The sequence below is a fragment of the Chlorocebus sabaeus genome, chromosome X, assembly GCF_047675955.1.
Source record: "Chlorocebus sabaeus isolate Y175 chromosome X, mChlSab1.0.hap1, whole genome shotgun sequence".
NCBI lineage: Eukaryota > Metazoa > Chordata > Mammalia > Primates > Cercopithecidae > Chlorocebus > Chlorocebus sabaeus.
In genome coordinates, this window is record NC_132933.1 from 88,245,690 (window position 1) to 88,260,054 (window position 14,365).

The window sequence follows — 14,365 nt, forward strand, 5'->3', positions numbered from 1 at the left end:
TGTCATTTTATTGTGAAAATAAATGTGTTGTGATTACATCAGATCCCAAACTTTTTAATGTCCTCTTGGGAGGCAACAGCCAGTTACTTGGTTCCATTTTAAAAAAAGGTGGGAGGGCGAACTAAAGCATAACTTAAAATCGTAGGAAGCATGCATCCCCGAGAAGGCCCAGTCTTAAGTAGATTAGATGTAGTAGAGAAACTTCTTCTTAGGGCTCCTCTTTTAGCTACTAGCATATTCTTCCACAAGGCCCTCAGGGAAGGTGCCCTATTCTTGACCCAGCCCTCTCACTTATCCCTGCCTGACTCCTGAGAGAGAATCAGATTCATTTCACATAGACTCAGATCACTCTGGAAAGACTTCTTTTTGAAGTGTGTATGTGTTGTTATGTATGTGTGTTATTAACTTTCTTTTTTTAATACAGAGCAGAAAAACAAAAATGGCTGATAGTATCACCCAGATAACACTGTTTACTTTTTTAAAAAGACAATATAAGTATAAAGTTAGAAAATACAGAATATAATAAGATACAAAATGAAAATTTAAAAGACTCCCCACATCACCTTCAGAAAAATGTATGTATTTTTCTGAAGAGAAGGTCCATAATTTTCATCAGGTTTTCAATGGGGACTTATGACCCCAAAGAATCACTGTTGTAAAGTATCAGTGAATCATTATATTATCTCTGAAAGTGAAAATACCTGTTAGAGGTAGCATGAGGTAGATGACAGGTCATAGACTTTGGCGTTAGGTGGATGCAGGGTCAGATCCTAGTTGTTTACTTCGTACATGTGCAAATTTGGGTGACTTACTTAACTTCTCTGAGCCTCAGTTTCTTCATCTGTAAAATATAGCTAATACCTAAACTAATAGGTTTATTATAAGGATAAATGGAAATACTGTGCATAAAATGCCCAGCACATAGAAGTATTCAATAAATATTAGTGATCTATTCCCCCGCCCTCTCCCCATCCCATGAACAAAATTACACTTATCATAAAAGAGGACTTTTATAGATGTAAGACCTTTGAGATACTTCAATGGTAGGGCTTCTAAAGTACTATGGCATGTGATGAGGGAAAGATGTTGTGGGGGGGGGGGCGAGCAAAAGGTCATTTGCTTCCGTTATAAGTGACAGCAATAGGATCTCTGCAGATCAAGGTGATGTTTTCCTAGTTTTTCTCCTGTTTCTAATTCTTCTTAACCCTTTCTTGCTCCTGAGGCAGAAACTAAAAGCCCGTGATGAGACACCAGAAGAGATCTGTACCTGCACTCAATTAGGAAACTTATTATCCCAGCATCTGGGAAGTCCTTTGACCAATCCTCTTGGCTTTATGGGTATCGATGGAGACCTGAATACCTTGATGGAGAATGGCACCCTCTCCAGGGAAGGAGGCCTCCGAGCTCAGATGGATCAAGTAAAAAGCCAGTGTGCAGACCTCCACCATAACCATTGTGAGATTGTGAGCAGCCTTAGGGCCATAAATATCTCTGGGGATGTGGGCATCTCTGGAGGGACAGGCATCTCTGAGGCCATGGGCATCTCTGGAGACATGAGCACCTTTGAGACTATGGGCTTCTCCGAAGACTTAGGAATCTGTGGGGCCATGGATATCTCTGAGGCCACTGACATATCTGGAAACATGGGTATTTCTGAGGCCAGGGGTTTCTCTGGGGACATGGGCATCTTGGGGGACACAGGCATCTCCAAGGCCAGCACCAAGGAGGCAGACTACTCCAAGCATCAGTGAGTTAGTTACTCATCTTCCATGCTAGGTATACCTACAGCAGCTACAATGATTCTTGTCCCAGAGAGGGCTATGCTGCTTTTCCAATTGGTTTAAGTGACTGAAGCCAAGGCATCCCTCTCCCCACTTAAGTCTGGAAGGGAATTACTTTACTGATTAAGTGACCAATATGTTCATATTATGCAGTACAGAGTGTAGGCAAGAGAAAGAATATGTTATTGTTCTAAAATGGGATTTAACTATAGAAATGTTGCCTCTCAGGTGAGACACATATTAAGCTGGTTCTACTGTCTGTTTTCCTTAATGATCGACCGCCCCTATTTTCTATCCTAACTGCTGTAATGTGAGTGAAGTGGAAATATTGTCACAGTGGTCAATAATGACCCTTTTGAGGGTATGGAGAGATGGTATACAGCAGGTAACTGAATTGCAGAATATATTAAAAGAAAATCTTACTTTCAGGTATGCTTAGTCATAGGATATTAGCTAACATTATTGCCAATGGAGACATATAATGTGTTCCTGAAAAGGAAATCAAAATGATGCTTAATTGTTAGCATGAGTGCATGAGTGCTTGGTGGTTTGAAATATATAAGGAAAGTTTTCTTAAGTTACAACACATGCTTTCCCCAACCCACACCCCAGCTAGGTCTTGTTATAATACTTAGCCAATTCCCTTTTTCATAGATAGTCCATAGGTAAACTTGAATCCACTAAAGTCTAAAATTATAAATTTCAAATTAATGGGGTTTGAATTAGTAACATTAATTGCATCAGTTCAGGAAGTAACTGAAAATATCAGTGCTTCAGACTCAGACTGAGACATGGTCTGTGTGCCCATCTGGTTTTGTGGAAAATAGGACCCTTTTTAGGTCTTTTTATGAAGACAAATGGTTTTGCTTATCTAGATATCACATGAGGTTTGTGGATTTTTTAGACACAATTGGCACTACTTTTAAATCTGGTAGGTTTATCACCTTGTGCTAATGTACAGTTTTGAAAAAAGTCCATTCTGATAGCAGATCCAGATACTCCTGGGGAAAGGGATGTATTTTTATTTAAACACCAGCTTTTCTCCTAGGGGTTGATATACTTGATGGGTTTTTCATCTGTCCTATTGGATATTCAGTCATGATTTTGCTACTTCCACATACTGAGAGTAAGATAGGCCTCAGTCAGTTTGGGTCATGCTCTGTATATTCTCAGCAATTCCAGAACTCTTAATACCAACAGAATCCAGGTCCTCACCCAAAATGTCTGTTCCAAATACTCTATATTTGGCTTAAGCTAAAAAATTAGATGACTTAAAGAGGCATCCCTTGATTATCACATCCAGTTGTGCACGTAGAAATATCTAAAGGATTACCTCATTAGGTGCTTTTCTTTGAGAGAAAGAGGAACCTTTTAAGGGTTTAATTTAAATGTAGGAGAGGAGTGCCAGGATAGCTCCTTGATTTCTTATCCCTAGCTAAACTGTAGACCCAAAATATCCTCTTTAGTGGAAGAACTCTAAATCATCTTGGTTGTCTTTTTTTATATGTAAACAGGAGTCATTTTTCTATTTACTTCCTCTTGGTAAATTTTTAATTTTTTGTTTTTAAAGAACTCTTAATTTATTTGGGTCTTCCCCATTAATAAATAAAGGCCATATTTTACTTACATGTTCTTGATAGCTACCTTGATCCTATAATTTTAAAGCATCAAGATGATTTCCTTTTTTTATCTTGCTGGTCCTCCTCTTTCCATGATTTAGTCCTTGCTTTATATAACCTAAATCATCAGATGTTGCCAGTTGTCATTTGACTTCTTTTGGGAAAAAAAAAATGGGGTTTGTGCACACCATTTTGATCTGGAGGCTACATCTACTCCTGGCTTTGTGAAGGAAGTTGCCAAAAAGGATGACGGTACCAATCTGCCACCAGTGAGCCATTCTGGATCTTGCTCCCAGATCTTTCTCCCATATCTCAGTCTGCATTTTGCAGTTTATTAATTAGCATGATGTTCTGGATAGAGTGTGTTGAGTTTTCAGAGAAGAAAGTAAAAAGGTAAATGACAAGATGTAGTAGTTTTTGCAAATGCTATAAAAGACTGAAGAGTCTTGATTCCTAAAGATCTGTACAGGTACAGTACATAGTACCTAATCTTATTTCTTAGATCAAAAACAAAATTAATCAATAGTGAAAGGAAGGTCTTTTCAATATAATTCTAAACTAGAAGTAGTAAACCACAACTCTGGTATTTCCAAAGGTGAAAACAGCATTTTTTAAAGACTGGATTATTTTGTTAATTATCTAAGGCCATGGGATTGATCTCAGTCTCAAAATCTGTGAGGTCAGTTTGTTTGATCTTTGATATTTTTATTCCCCAACATGCCACATTATTACTTACATATAAAATATACAGAACTTAAAAAAAAAGACTGCATGAAAATCACCTATTTATTCTCAACACAAAACACCTTTTGGTTTTACAGTTGGATTTAAAAATCTGAGAAGAGCCTGGCCGCAAAGGAAGAAAGAGAAACAGGAGAACCTAGGCCAAGCGTGGTAGCTCACGCCTGTAATCCCAGCATTTTGGGAGGCCGAGGCGGGTGGATCACCTGAGGTCAGGAGTTGGAGACCAGCTTGGCCAACATGGTGAAACCTTGTCTCTATTAAAATATAAAAATTAGCCAGGCGTGATGGCGGGTGCCCGTAATCCCAGCCACTTAGGAGGCTGAGGCACAAGAAGTGCTGAACCCCAGAGGCGGAGGTTGCAGTGAGTTGAGACCACGCTACTGCACTCCAGCCTGGGTGACAGGAGCAAAACTCCATCAGACACACACACACACACACACACACACACACACACACACACACACACACAAAAGAAACAAGAGAACCTAAATCTTCTCTAAGACCTCTCTCACTGCTAAGACTGTTTCCTCATCGTAGTCACTGATCACTGAAAGACCGTCTAAAATAATGATGCCTGAGGGTTCACACCCTTGTCATGCATCTTCTCCTCACTTCAGTCCATGCTTTTTTACCTATGTCCCATCTGCAAAGTAATCCTAGAAGATATATATACAGGCTGTTGTTAAACCAGGAGTATAAGTCACCTTTTTATAAAGTTAACCTAAGACTTTTCAGTGCCGAAGAGGGAGCTATAGTGTTAGAAAGGTAGCATATTTCCAAAGCCATTTCAGAAAATCAATCTTAGCCTAAGTTAGAGTGAACTATTCCATTGTCTCTCTGCGTAAGTTAGAGTGAACTATTCCATTCTTTCTCTGCTATACCCATGATACCCCATCCTAACTCAGACACCTAGCTAATTTTGTTTTCCTGATGTGAAAAATACTCTAATTCAAAAAATAACCCTCCATCAACTTTCAAAGACAACGTAGAAGAAAGTAGGCAGGTTTTATCTATTATTTATACCTTTCTAAATCCAAATTAGATTTGATCTGGCTTCATCAAAACCAATAAAAATATAAAAGAACCATTAAAATAAGAATTAATACAAGTAACAGTTAGGTAAAATATGTGTTCCAGAAAAATTAAGGTAAAGATGATTGCTGCAATTGCAGTTAATATTAGAAAATAAGATAAAAGAAGAAATGTAAGGAGTTACATGGATTGCATTACTTAAGACAAGGTTTGTACCAGCTCGTTAGAAAAAAAAAGTTTTAAGGTATTGTCTTTCAACAATTCTTATATCTTAATATTCTTGACATCCGATTATCTAGTAAGCAGTTATATGTCACAGTTGTTTTATGCAATGTTTTCCATATGGCTGTATCTTTACCATTAAACTTCAAAATTCAACAACAGAGTATTAAGTCATGCAGTGAGAAGGCCGTAACTTGGGATCTGTAGCTTTCCAGTGATCTAGTTTAATACATGGAACAAGTTGATATAGTCTTGATAATTTAGCCCTCAGGTGATTGGTCCTTGGCTAATTAGTTGTCTTAGAAGGTTGGGTAACTTCAGCTGGAGAGGAATATTTGAGAGGCAGGTCATTGTTGAAGACCTGAATGGCAAAAGAGAGTTGGAAAAGTCATTTCTCCCACAGTGACAAAATCCCCAAATTTTTAATATGTTCCAATAATACCAGCTACTACTCTACACTTTCCCCAGGAATGAGATTGGAAATTTATGGATTCAGATGCTGTACTTTTAGATGTTCTGCAGTGGTTTGGTTGGAACAAGAGATGAGACATTAGAAAATGTTACCTGAACTATGTATTAGGGAAAAGATTTTGTTTATCCATCTCTTTTGTTTCCCTTTGCTGTGAAAACTCTATCTAAATAAAACCTGTTCACCACGGGGAAAAAAAAAAAAAAAAAAAAAAAAGAAGAACAAAGCGTTCAAAATAGGAAAATAAATAAATAAATAAATAATAAAAATCTGAGAAGAAAAAGATGGAATCCAGGTATTTATACACTATTAAAAGCAGATTAGCTATCTATAGGTAGGAGCCCAGCAATAGTGAGGAGACTCTTGAAGGTAAGTTGCCAGGAGTACTAGAAAAGATGATCTATTAATGGCTTTCACTTCATACTCTGATATAGCACCTATCCTGTGAAAGAAATGTGACTCCCTTCCCCCACTGTCCTACCTTTCCAGTTCCCCAAGCAGAAATTCCATTCTCATGTGACTACTCTACTTAAATTGGAAGGCATTTAACCACCTGCCACTGTCATCCACTAATCTGACCTCTGCCTGCTTTCTACACAAGTTTCACAGGCCTGGGGTTACTGCTTATCTTTTCTAAGCATGAGGCAGGCTCTGTCCCTGTGCTTGTGGCCATGCTCAGAGTCTACCATGGCCACCGTTTTAAAAATGCATTAATTACTTAGTTTATGGAATGACAGATTTATCACAGTAATAAATAAAACAATTTTAAATAACAAACTTAAATAACAGCTAACAGTTTGACTTTTTAAAGAAGAAATTCACTAATAAGGTTTGCTCTATGAAAGAAAACCTGAAACTCTATATAGAACTAATTAAAAGAATCTAAAGCTTATGGTGAATATATTAGACATGTGTATCTTTGGAAAGTACCCTTAGAAATTATGTTCATTTACCAGCAAGTCAGTTGTCATTGCCTGCCAACATACATGAAACACCTTTTGTCTGAGATACCCCTCACACTTCACTGGAAGTGAGACCTTTCTCAGAACACTTCCAGCCAAAAAGGAATCCAAGTCTTTTTAAGAGGTGCTTTTCAAACCTAATTGGTAACTATTTAAGCTTGGCCTTAATTTAGTAGAAAGAGAAGTTTAATAACTAAAGATGATCATGTTAGTTCTTTGTTACATACTGGCTTTTATTAAACACCCAACTCTTCTTGATGCTAATTAGGCTTTGATATACTATTGGGAAATCTTTCTATGAGAGTATTTTATTAAGTGTACTTTTTCTAAACAATTGTGTAGGGTAACGTAAATTACCTTTACATTAAAATATCCCTCTCAAAAGGGGCTTACTGTACTCCAGATTGGTTTATACCTAGGAAGATAATTCTCACTTTATTACTTTCCAATGTTTATGATTTAGTGATATCTAAACTAAATTTTTACCTCACCTTCAGGCATCTAACTCTCAGAATTGTTTGTATGATACAGGCAGATACGATTCCAACCAAGTCTGATTGCTTTATTCTAAGTGCCAAATCAAAACCTTCCTTTTGATGTACACATTTAAAAACAAAAAGACAAGGCTTAAGCCTTACATGCTGTTCCTATGTTTTTGTTTTTGTTTTTGTTTTAATATACTGTGAAGAAATGGTTGAGGTGTCAGGCAGTAACAGACAAATGGAAAGATGTGAGGTCATAACGGACTCTTGTTTTCTCGTCCTTTTAAAGGCAGTTGTGATTTCAGAGTATTTGATGGTGGCATAGAAACTTTTCCAAAGCAAAAAACAAAAACGCAAAATGTGCTTTTCAAGCCCTATAAAACATGTCTTCTCTGATTCCCTGGCTGTGGAACTGACAGTCTTTGCCTTCCCCTGAAATAGGAAGTACTAGTATTGTCACCAGTCTTGGCAGCCCATGTCTCCTTTACATGTCAATGCAAGTAAAAGCATGTTACATTCTCTGTGATTTGTGACTGTTTTCACAAAAGAGAAGTGTGCTTTGAAAACAGCTGTCTCATTTAGACCCATGAGTCTTGCAGGAACTGAACAAAAATATGCTGAGAAGTTGGCATGTGTGAAACCAATGGCTTCCATGTTAAGTCTGGTGTCCTGTCTCTTGGTGCTTTTTAAAGCATTGGGGGTAACCTAAAAGCTTTTTTCTCTTCTACAGCTTTGTTAACCTTTCAACCATTTTCATGGTTTCATACTTAACTTTTTAGAGGGCTCTACACCAGCCCTTACAGAATCCCAGTTGTGGAGAAGGAGGTGGGAAGGATCGGGGGAAGAGAATAATACAGAAACATACCTGGCCAGTTCAACAAAAAGAGTATATACCTATCCATGATTACCAGCATTCCAGTTATTTAAAATTTCATGTGCTCCTTGAGATTAAATTGTTCACAATAAGGTCCAAAAGTCTTTTCCAAGTGGTACTGAGACTAATATATTTTCTTTTTAAGGCTTTTACACTGGTAGAAACTCTCCTTAAGAATGCTATGAGTTGTGTATATTCTTTATCAACATTTTTCTGTTGTGATATGTAGTCCTGGGTTTTCTCTTCTTTTAGAGAGTGAAGGATGATGGGTGGTATTCTCTCCCCTTAACATGTCCCTGAGGCAGATCAGTCCTTAGCTTTCTTTTGCTTCTTTTGCTGAAGCAACATTGGATTTCTCACCTGTCAGGTGAGAAACATGCACCAAAATCATAGATAATCAGTGTTCAAAGACCCTTGTCTTCTGGTCCCACTTCACATGCATTTGGCCATACCAGTTCACATAAAGTGTCTCCAAGTCTCCGCTTCACTTGCATTTGCAGACAGGGTGGTTTCTTCATTTTGTGAATGCCAGTGAGAATGCAGAGCACATATTCTACTTCTGAAACAGAGCATGTTGTATATTATAGTTTGACAATGCCTCTGGCATAGGAACAGCTAACAAGTTCAGTCCTTTTGGAATATAGCTCATAGTGTAGCTGTGTGTGTGTGTGTGTGTGTGTACTAGAACTTTAGTAGCGTCTGGTCTCATAGGTTATTTGGGCATTCAGATGAAGAGGATTTGTCCAAGAAATTAGAAACTCTTTTAGTGCTAAGCCTCTTACTTTGATATTGTCTAGCTAAGTTTAATGAGTACTTTGGGACATGCCAAGCCAGAGATATAAACCAAAGTGAAGCAATTGGCCTTTTCTCTGGGATATATTATCAGGCAGCTTTAAAAGTAAGATTCAAGTATATGACCAGTGTTATCTGTAATACGTTAATGTCAGCCACATACCTGCATGAAGATCATGCAACTGATGTATAATTCAGAATTGAACTATATAGGTTCTTTGAGAACCTGACTTTTTATTAGCTCCAGGTTTACAGACTGACACTGTCACAGCAGCTCAAGTCTGAACTTGCCAAGGTACAACAGCGTGAATGATTGACTTTAATCCCCTGTCATGTGTTATCTTGAGCCTGTCACACCACTGTGATATGGATGTGTGACCCAGTGACGATGTTCACTGCCAGTTGTTTTGTCCAGTGCCACAGAGCCCATTGGCCCTCTACTGCAGTTATGTTACAGTTTGTAAATGTTTGGACGATACAGTGTTTTTTATCCAAAATTAAAAACCTTCAGTCTTTTGCATGTGTGAGGTTCCTGTGTATTAGCTACAAATAAAAGAAAAGATGGCATACCTCCAAAAATGATACACTGACCTAGCCTCAACAGATGAACCACTTTACAAAGACAGAATCTGCACGTAGGTTAAAATACTCTGTTGATGTTAAAATAAGACAAGAAAGGTATCCAGGCACCTGGTTCTGAAGAGCGCTGTCAGTGACCAGCTGTGAGGGCAAGACTGACACCAACTTAACTCACAAAAGAGTGCTGACAGTATATCAGTTTGTCCGTTCACATTGGGGACAGACCTGTTTACGGACCAAGCTCTTCATCCCCTTTCAGGGCCTTCTCTCCTGCCCCCACCACCCCCTCTCCCAGCAACCTCACTCATGAATTTGGAGGTTATTCCTCCAGGCCTCAAAAGAGCTTCCCTCTCTGGGGACTACGTGATCTGGGCCTCCAGTGGGTGGAACACAGAGGGACCTGGGTTCTAGTCCTGTCTCTGCCATTCACTAGCCCAGTGGTTTTGGGCAAGTCATTTTCTCTCTTTCAGCCTCAGACGTCTTATCTATAAAATGAGAATGATAATTGTACCTACCACACAGGGTCGTTATGCAAGTTAACAGAGCTAACATGTAAAGTACTACCTGGTAAAGTCCCTGGCACATAAAAAAGTCAAAAAGCATTAGTCAGCCTCCTCCTACCTTCAGCCCTGATGCTGCTGATTACACTGACAAGTTCTCACTCTTATGCCTCTTTTTTCACCTCCATTCAGCCCCTTCCTACTCTTCACATAATGTCTATATACAGTCAGATTCCAATATAATATATTATGCTGAATTAACCAACAAATCTTTGTTCATTGTATAATGTTTTTAAAATATAGAGAACCAAAAAAGAACACATCATAATTTTTCTATGCAGAGAGAAATCTACATGCAGAGAACAAAATAGGACTGTACTGTTCACTCTTATGTAATAGTCTCACTTAATTTTGAACATCTTTCCATTTCTATAAATAGAGGTTTATTTTGCTATTTTAATGGCCACATAGTATCTCACTATATGAGCTATAGTTTGTTCAACCAGGCTCCTATTGTTAAACACGGTACAGCCTTCTTCTATATCAAATTTCAATCTTGCCTTTCTGAGCTATACCCTATTTTCCTTGGTTAGAATTCAGCAACCTGCTTTCTAATTTGAGGTAACCACCTTCCCTGAGGTGACCTATACAGATGGGTAATTTCATCTATTCTGGTAGGAGTTTTTTTTTTTTTTTTTTTTCTTTTTTTTTTTTTAAACAAACAAACTCTGTATTAGTCCTTTGTCCCATTGCTATAAAGAAATACCTGAGAGTAGGTAATCTATCAAGAAAAGAGGTTTAATTGGCTCACAGGTCTGCAGGCTGTCCAGGAAGCATGATGCTGGCATCTGCTTGGCTTCTGAGGAGGCCTTGGGAAAACTTACAATCAGAGCATAAGGCAAAGTGGAAGTGAGGCATCTCACATGGCAGGAGCAGGAGCAGGAGAGTGAAGAGGAAGGTGCTACACACTTTTAAACAACCAGATCTCACAAGAACTCACTATCAGGAGAACAACACCAAGTGGATGATGCTAAACCATTAATGAAGGATCTCCACCTCCAGTACTGGGGCTTACAATTGAACATGAGATTTGGGTTAGAACACAGATCCAAACCATATCAAACTCTAAGGGTAATTTGAGCTCCAAATTTTCATGGTACTATGTATAGAACATAAGCCTGATCTTAGAATTTATTCACTTTGTAGTCCCAAGGTAATGCACTGTGTTAGCTGTGGCTGAGGGTGTGGCAAGCTGGGCACTCTGAAATCAACTATGTTCACAGCCTCCTGTCATTCAGTAAAGGCTTAGTTTCACAGGAGAGATGGTGTCAAAGGAAGCCCCTAAATGTGAAAGCGCTTCTGGATTTGTCAGCCCCCTGACTTACTGTGCTTCCTTATTTGCAAAACAGGAATAATCTCTACCCTACCAGACTCATGCTGTGATTATGACAACCAAGGGAAATTGTTACTGCAAAAGCACTTTGCAAATTTAGAAGTACTTTTCAAATATAAATTGGTATGATTAGTTTCAATCTTCAAATCCTGTCCGACTGAACTAGAACTACTTCTAGAAGTAAGGAACAAAATCAAGAATTAATGGAGTATGCTTTTGGCCTTTTGGGGGAAAATGCTACTTGGGTATATGTAAGGCACAGCACATTTGAAAGGCTACCTTGTTTCTCTAGGCCTCTGTTACCTTATATTTAAGACAGGTGGTTTGAACTAGATGATTTCTAGGAAAAGACTGAATACCTATTGAGTGGTTCATCTGTGCCAGGTCTTGGGCTGGGAGCTTTAAATATATTTTGTGTGGATGACATAACTGAAGTCCTGTTCAAAGTCAACAAGCTAGTATGGAGGCTACTGAAACACAAGACTGACTAAAATATTGTCTATCTTGAGAATTTCATACTCTAAAACCCTATTGATTGATTGGACTTCCAGTACAGACAAGACAGTGTAGATTCATTTCTCACTATTCCTTCCCGCTAAGTACAACCATAAGGCCTGGAAATAACACAAGTGGCAACCAAAGGAGAACTCTGAAAAGTAGTATGAAGGAGAGCTGTTTTGGGATCCCAGGGCTAGAGTAAAAACACAGCATCAAGATGTTTTATGTCCTGTCACCCAACAAAGTGGCAGTCCAGGCTGGGTATTTCTTAACCCCCAACCTAACAAGAGAAGGCAGCTCAGGTAGGCTTATTCGTCCCCTAGATCAAGCAGGATTCCCTTCAACAAGAGGTGAGCCTGACAGCATCATCAAGAGGGATTAATCAAGACATCAAGACCTCCCTCATTCCCCACTAACAATAAGCAGCCAGACAAAGGGCTCTCCGTCTCTACCCTTCCCTACTCAGAGACATGGGCAGCAGGAGACATCAGCAAAAGAGGCCCTGCCACAAGTGCTCATCCCAGGATGACTACTTCATCTCCACAGGCAGATGGGGACCCTGTCAACCCCAGGGACTAGGCAGGGAAGCCTCTTTGTCATTGCAAGCCTGAAAGTTCCATGACCAACTAAGAGACACTGGGCAACAGACCTAGGGAAACCATGTCTGCTCCCCTCAGGCAGCACAAGAGAAAACAGGAGGAGCCCCAGTGGCAGCAGACAAACCAATCAGACCAAAACAGCACCAAAAAGCTTTCAAAAACCAAACTTCACTGGAATGATAGCTGACAAAAGTAGGAGAGGATCTGCATGCTAAAGCTAAACAAGATGAGTGCCTGCTAAAATAGAAAGTTTAAATAGAGTCTCCTAACATAATAAACAAAATGTCCAGGATATAATAGAAGACTCACAATTTAAGTAAGAAAAGACAATCAAGTAACGTCAACACTGAGATAAATCAGATGTTGGAATTACTAGGATTTTAAAACTGCCATCATAAAAAGGATTCAAAAAGGAATAAAAAAGCATTTGAAACAAGTGAAAAATTGGAAAATTTCAGCAAAGAAATAAAAGTTATTTTTAAACAGAACTAAATGAGCCTGGGTGCTGTGACTCACACCTGTAATCCCAGCACTTTGGGAGGCCGAGGCGGGTGGATCACCTGAGATCAGGAGTTAGAGACCAGCCTGACCAATATGGTGAAACCCCATCTCTACTAAAAGTACGAAAATTAGCCTGGTATGATGGTGTGCACCTGTAGTCCCAGCTACTCAGGAGGCTGAGACAGGAGATTTACTTGAACCCGAGAGGCAGATGTTGCAGTGAGCCAAGATCATGCCACTGCTCTCCAGCCTGGGCGACAGAACAAGACTCCATCAAAACACACACACACAGACACACACACAAATGAAAGTGGGGCATGGTCCCAGCACTTTGGGAGGCCGAGGCGGGCAGATTGCTTGAGCCCAGGAGTTTGAGACCAGCCTGAGCAACATGGCAAAACCCCCCTTCTCTACAGAAAATACAAAAATTAACTGGGCATGTTGGTGTGAGCCTGTAGTCCTAGCTACTCAGGAAGCTGTGGTGGGAGGATCACTTGAGCTGAGGAGGTTGAGGCTACAGTGAGCTGTGATATCGCATCACTACACTCCAGCCTGGGTGACAGAGCGAGGCCTTGACTCAAAAAACAAACAAAAAAAGAACCAAATGAAATGGAAATAGTACAAGTGAAAGATACAATAATGTTACAGTAGGTAACTAATCAGATATGAGCAGGGCAGAGCAGGGCTCCCCACCACACACACACCAGGAGTGTTGGGTGACCTTCAGCTGATGGTCAGGTGGGTAACAGTTTCTCTAAAGTAATAATTGTTCATAGCCAGTGCCAGGGAAAGGCATTCTCCTAATAGATAGAAAACACCTAAAACTGATCAGCAGCTTCCCAATAAGATCCTGGAAGTATGGCAGCATATAAAGCCCCAAGTCAAGAGGTCAAGCTGGGCACTTGGTTTCTCAAGTCGCCCACTTGGCTGTCTTCTAAGTTGTACTTTCCGTCTTTCCTTTCCTTTTTTTCCTTACTGTTCTAAAGCTTTTTAAATAAACTGCCACTCCTGCTCTGAAACTTGCCTTGGTCTCTTCTGCTTTATGCCCCTCAGTCAAATTATTTCTACTGAGGAGGACTGAAGTTGCTGCAGACCCATTCGAATATGCCACTGGTAACTTGGGATAACTTGGATCTCCTCTACCAGTAACAATAACAGAAGAGAAACAAAAAACTCACAGGATGAGCTCCTAGTGGAATGGAGATAACAGATAAGAGAATCAGTGAACTTGAGGATATATAAATTGAATTTACCCAGTCTTACAAAAGGAGAAAACAAAACAAAACAAAACAAAATCAAGCATGAGGGACTTGTGTAA

General features: G+C 39.4%; 1 protein-coding gene across 3 annotated transcripts in view; it reads left to right on the forward strand.

The window, feature by feature from the left end:
- MTMR8 (myotubularin related protein 8) overlaps nt 1-9,493 on the forward strand; it is a 123,624-nt gene extending 114,131 nt beyond the window's left edge. For all 3 annotated transcript variants that reach the window (XM_007991903.3, XM_007991904.3, XM_007991906.3), the window contains one exon: nt 1,227-9,493. In XM_007991903.3, the coding sequence (XP_007990094.2) occupies nt 1,227-1,751 (525 nt within the window). In that variant the 3' untranslated portion in view covers nt 1,752-9,493. The remainder of the gene's footprint in view (nt 1-1,226) is intronic.
- The last annotated feature ends 4,872 nt before the right edge of the window (nt 9,494-14,365 follow it).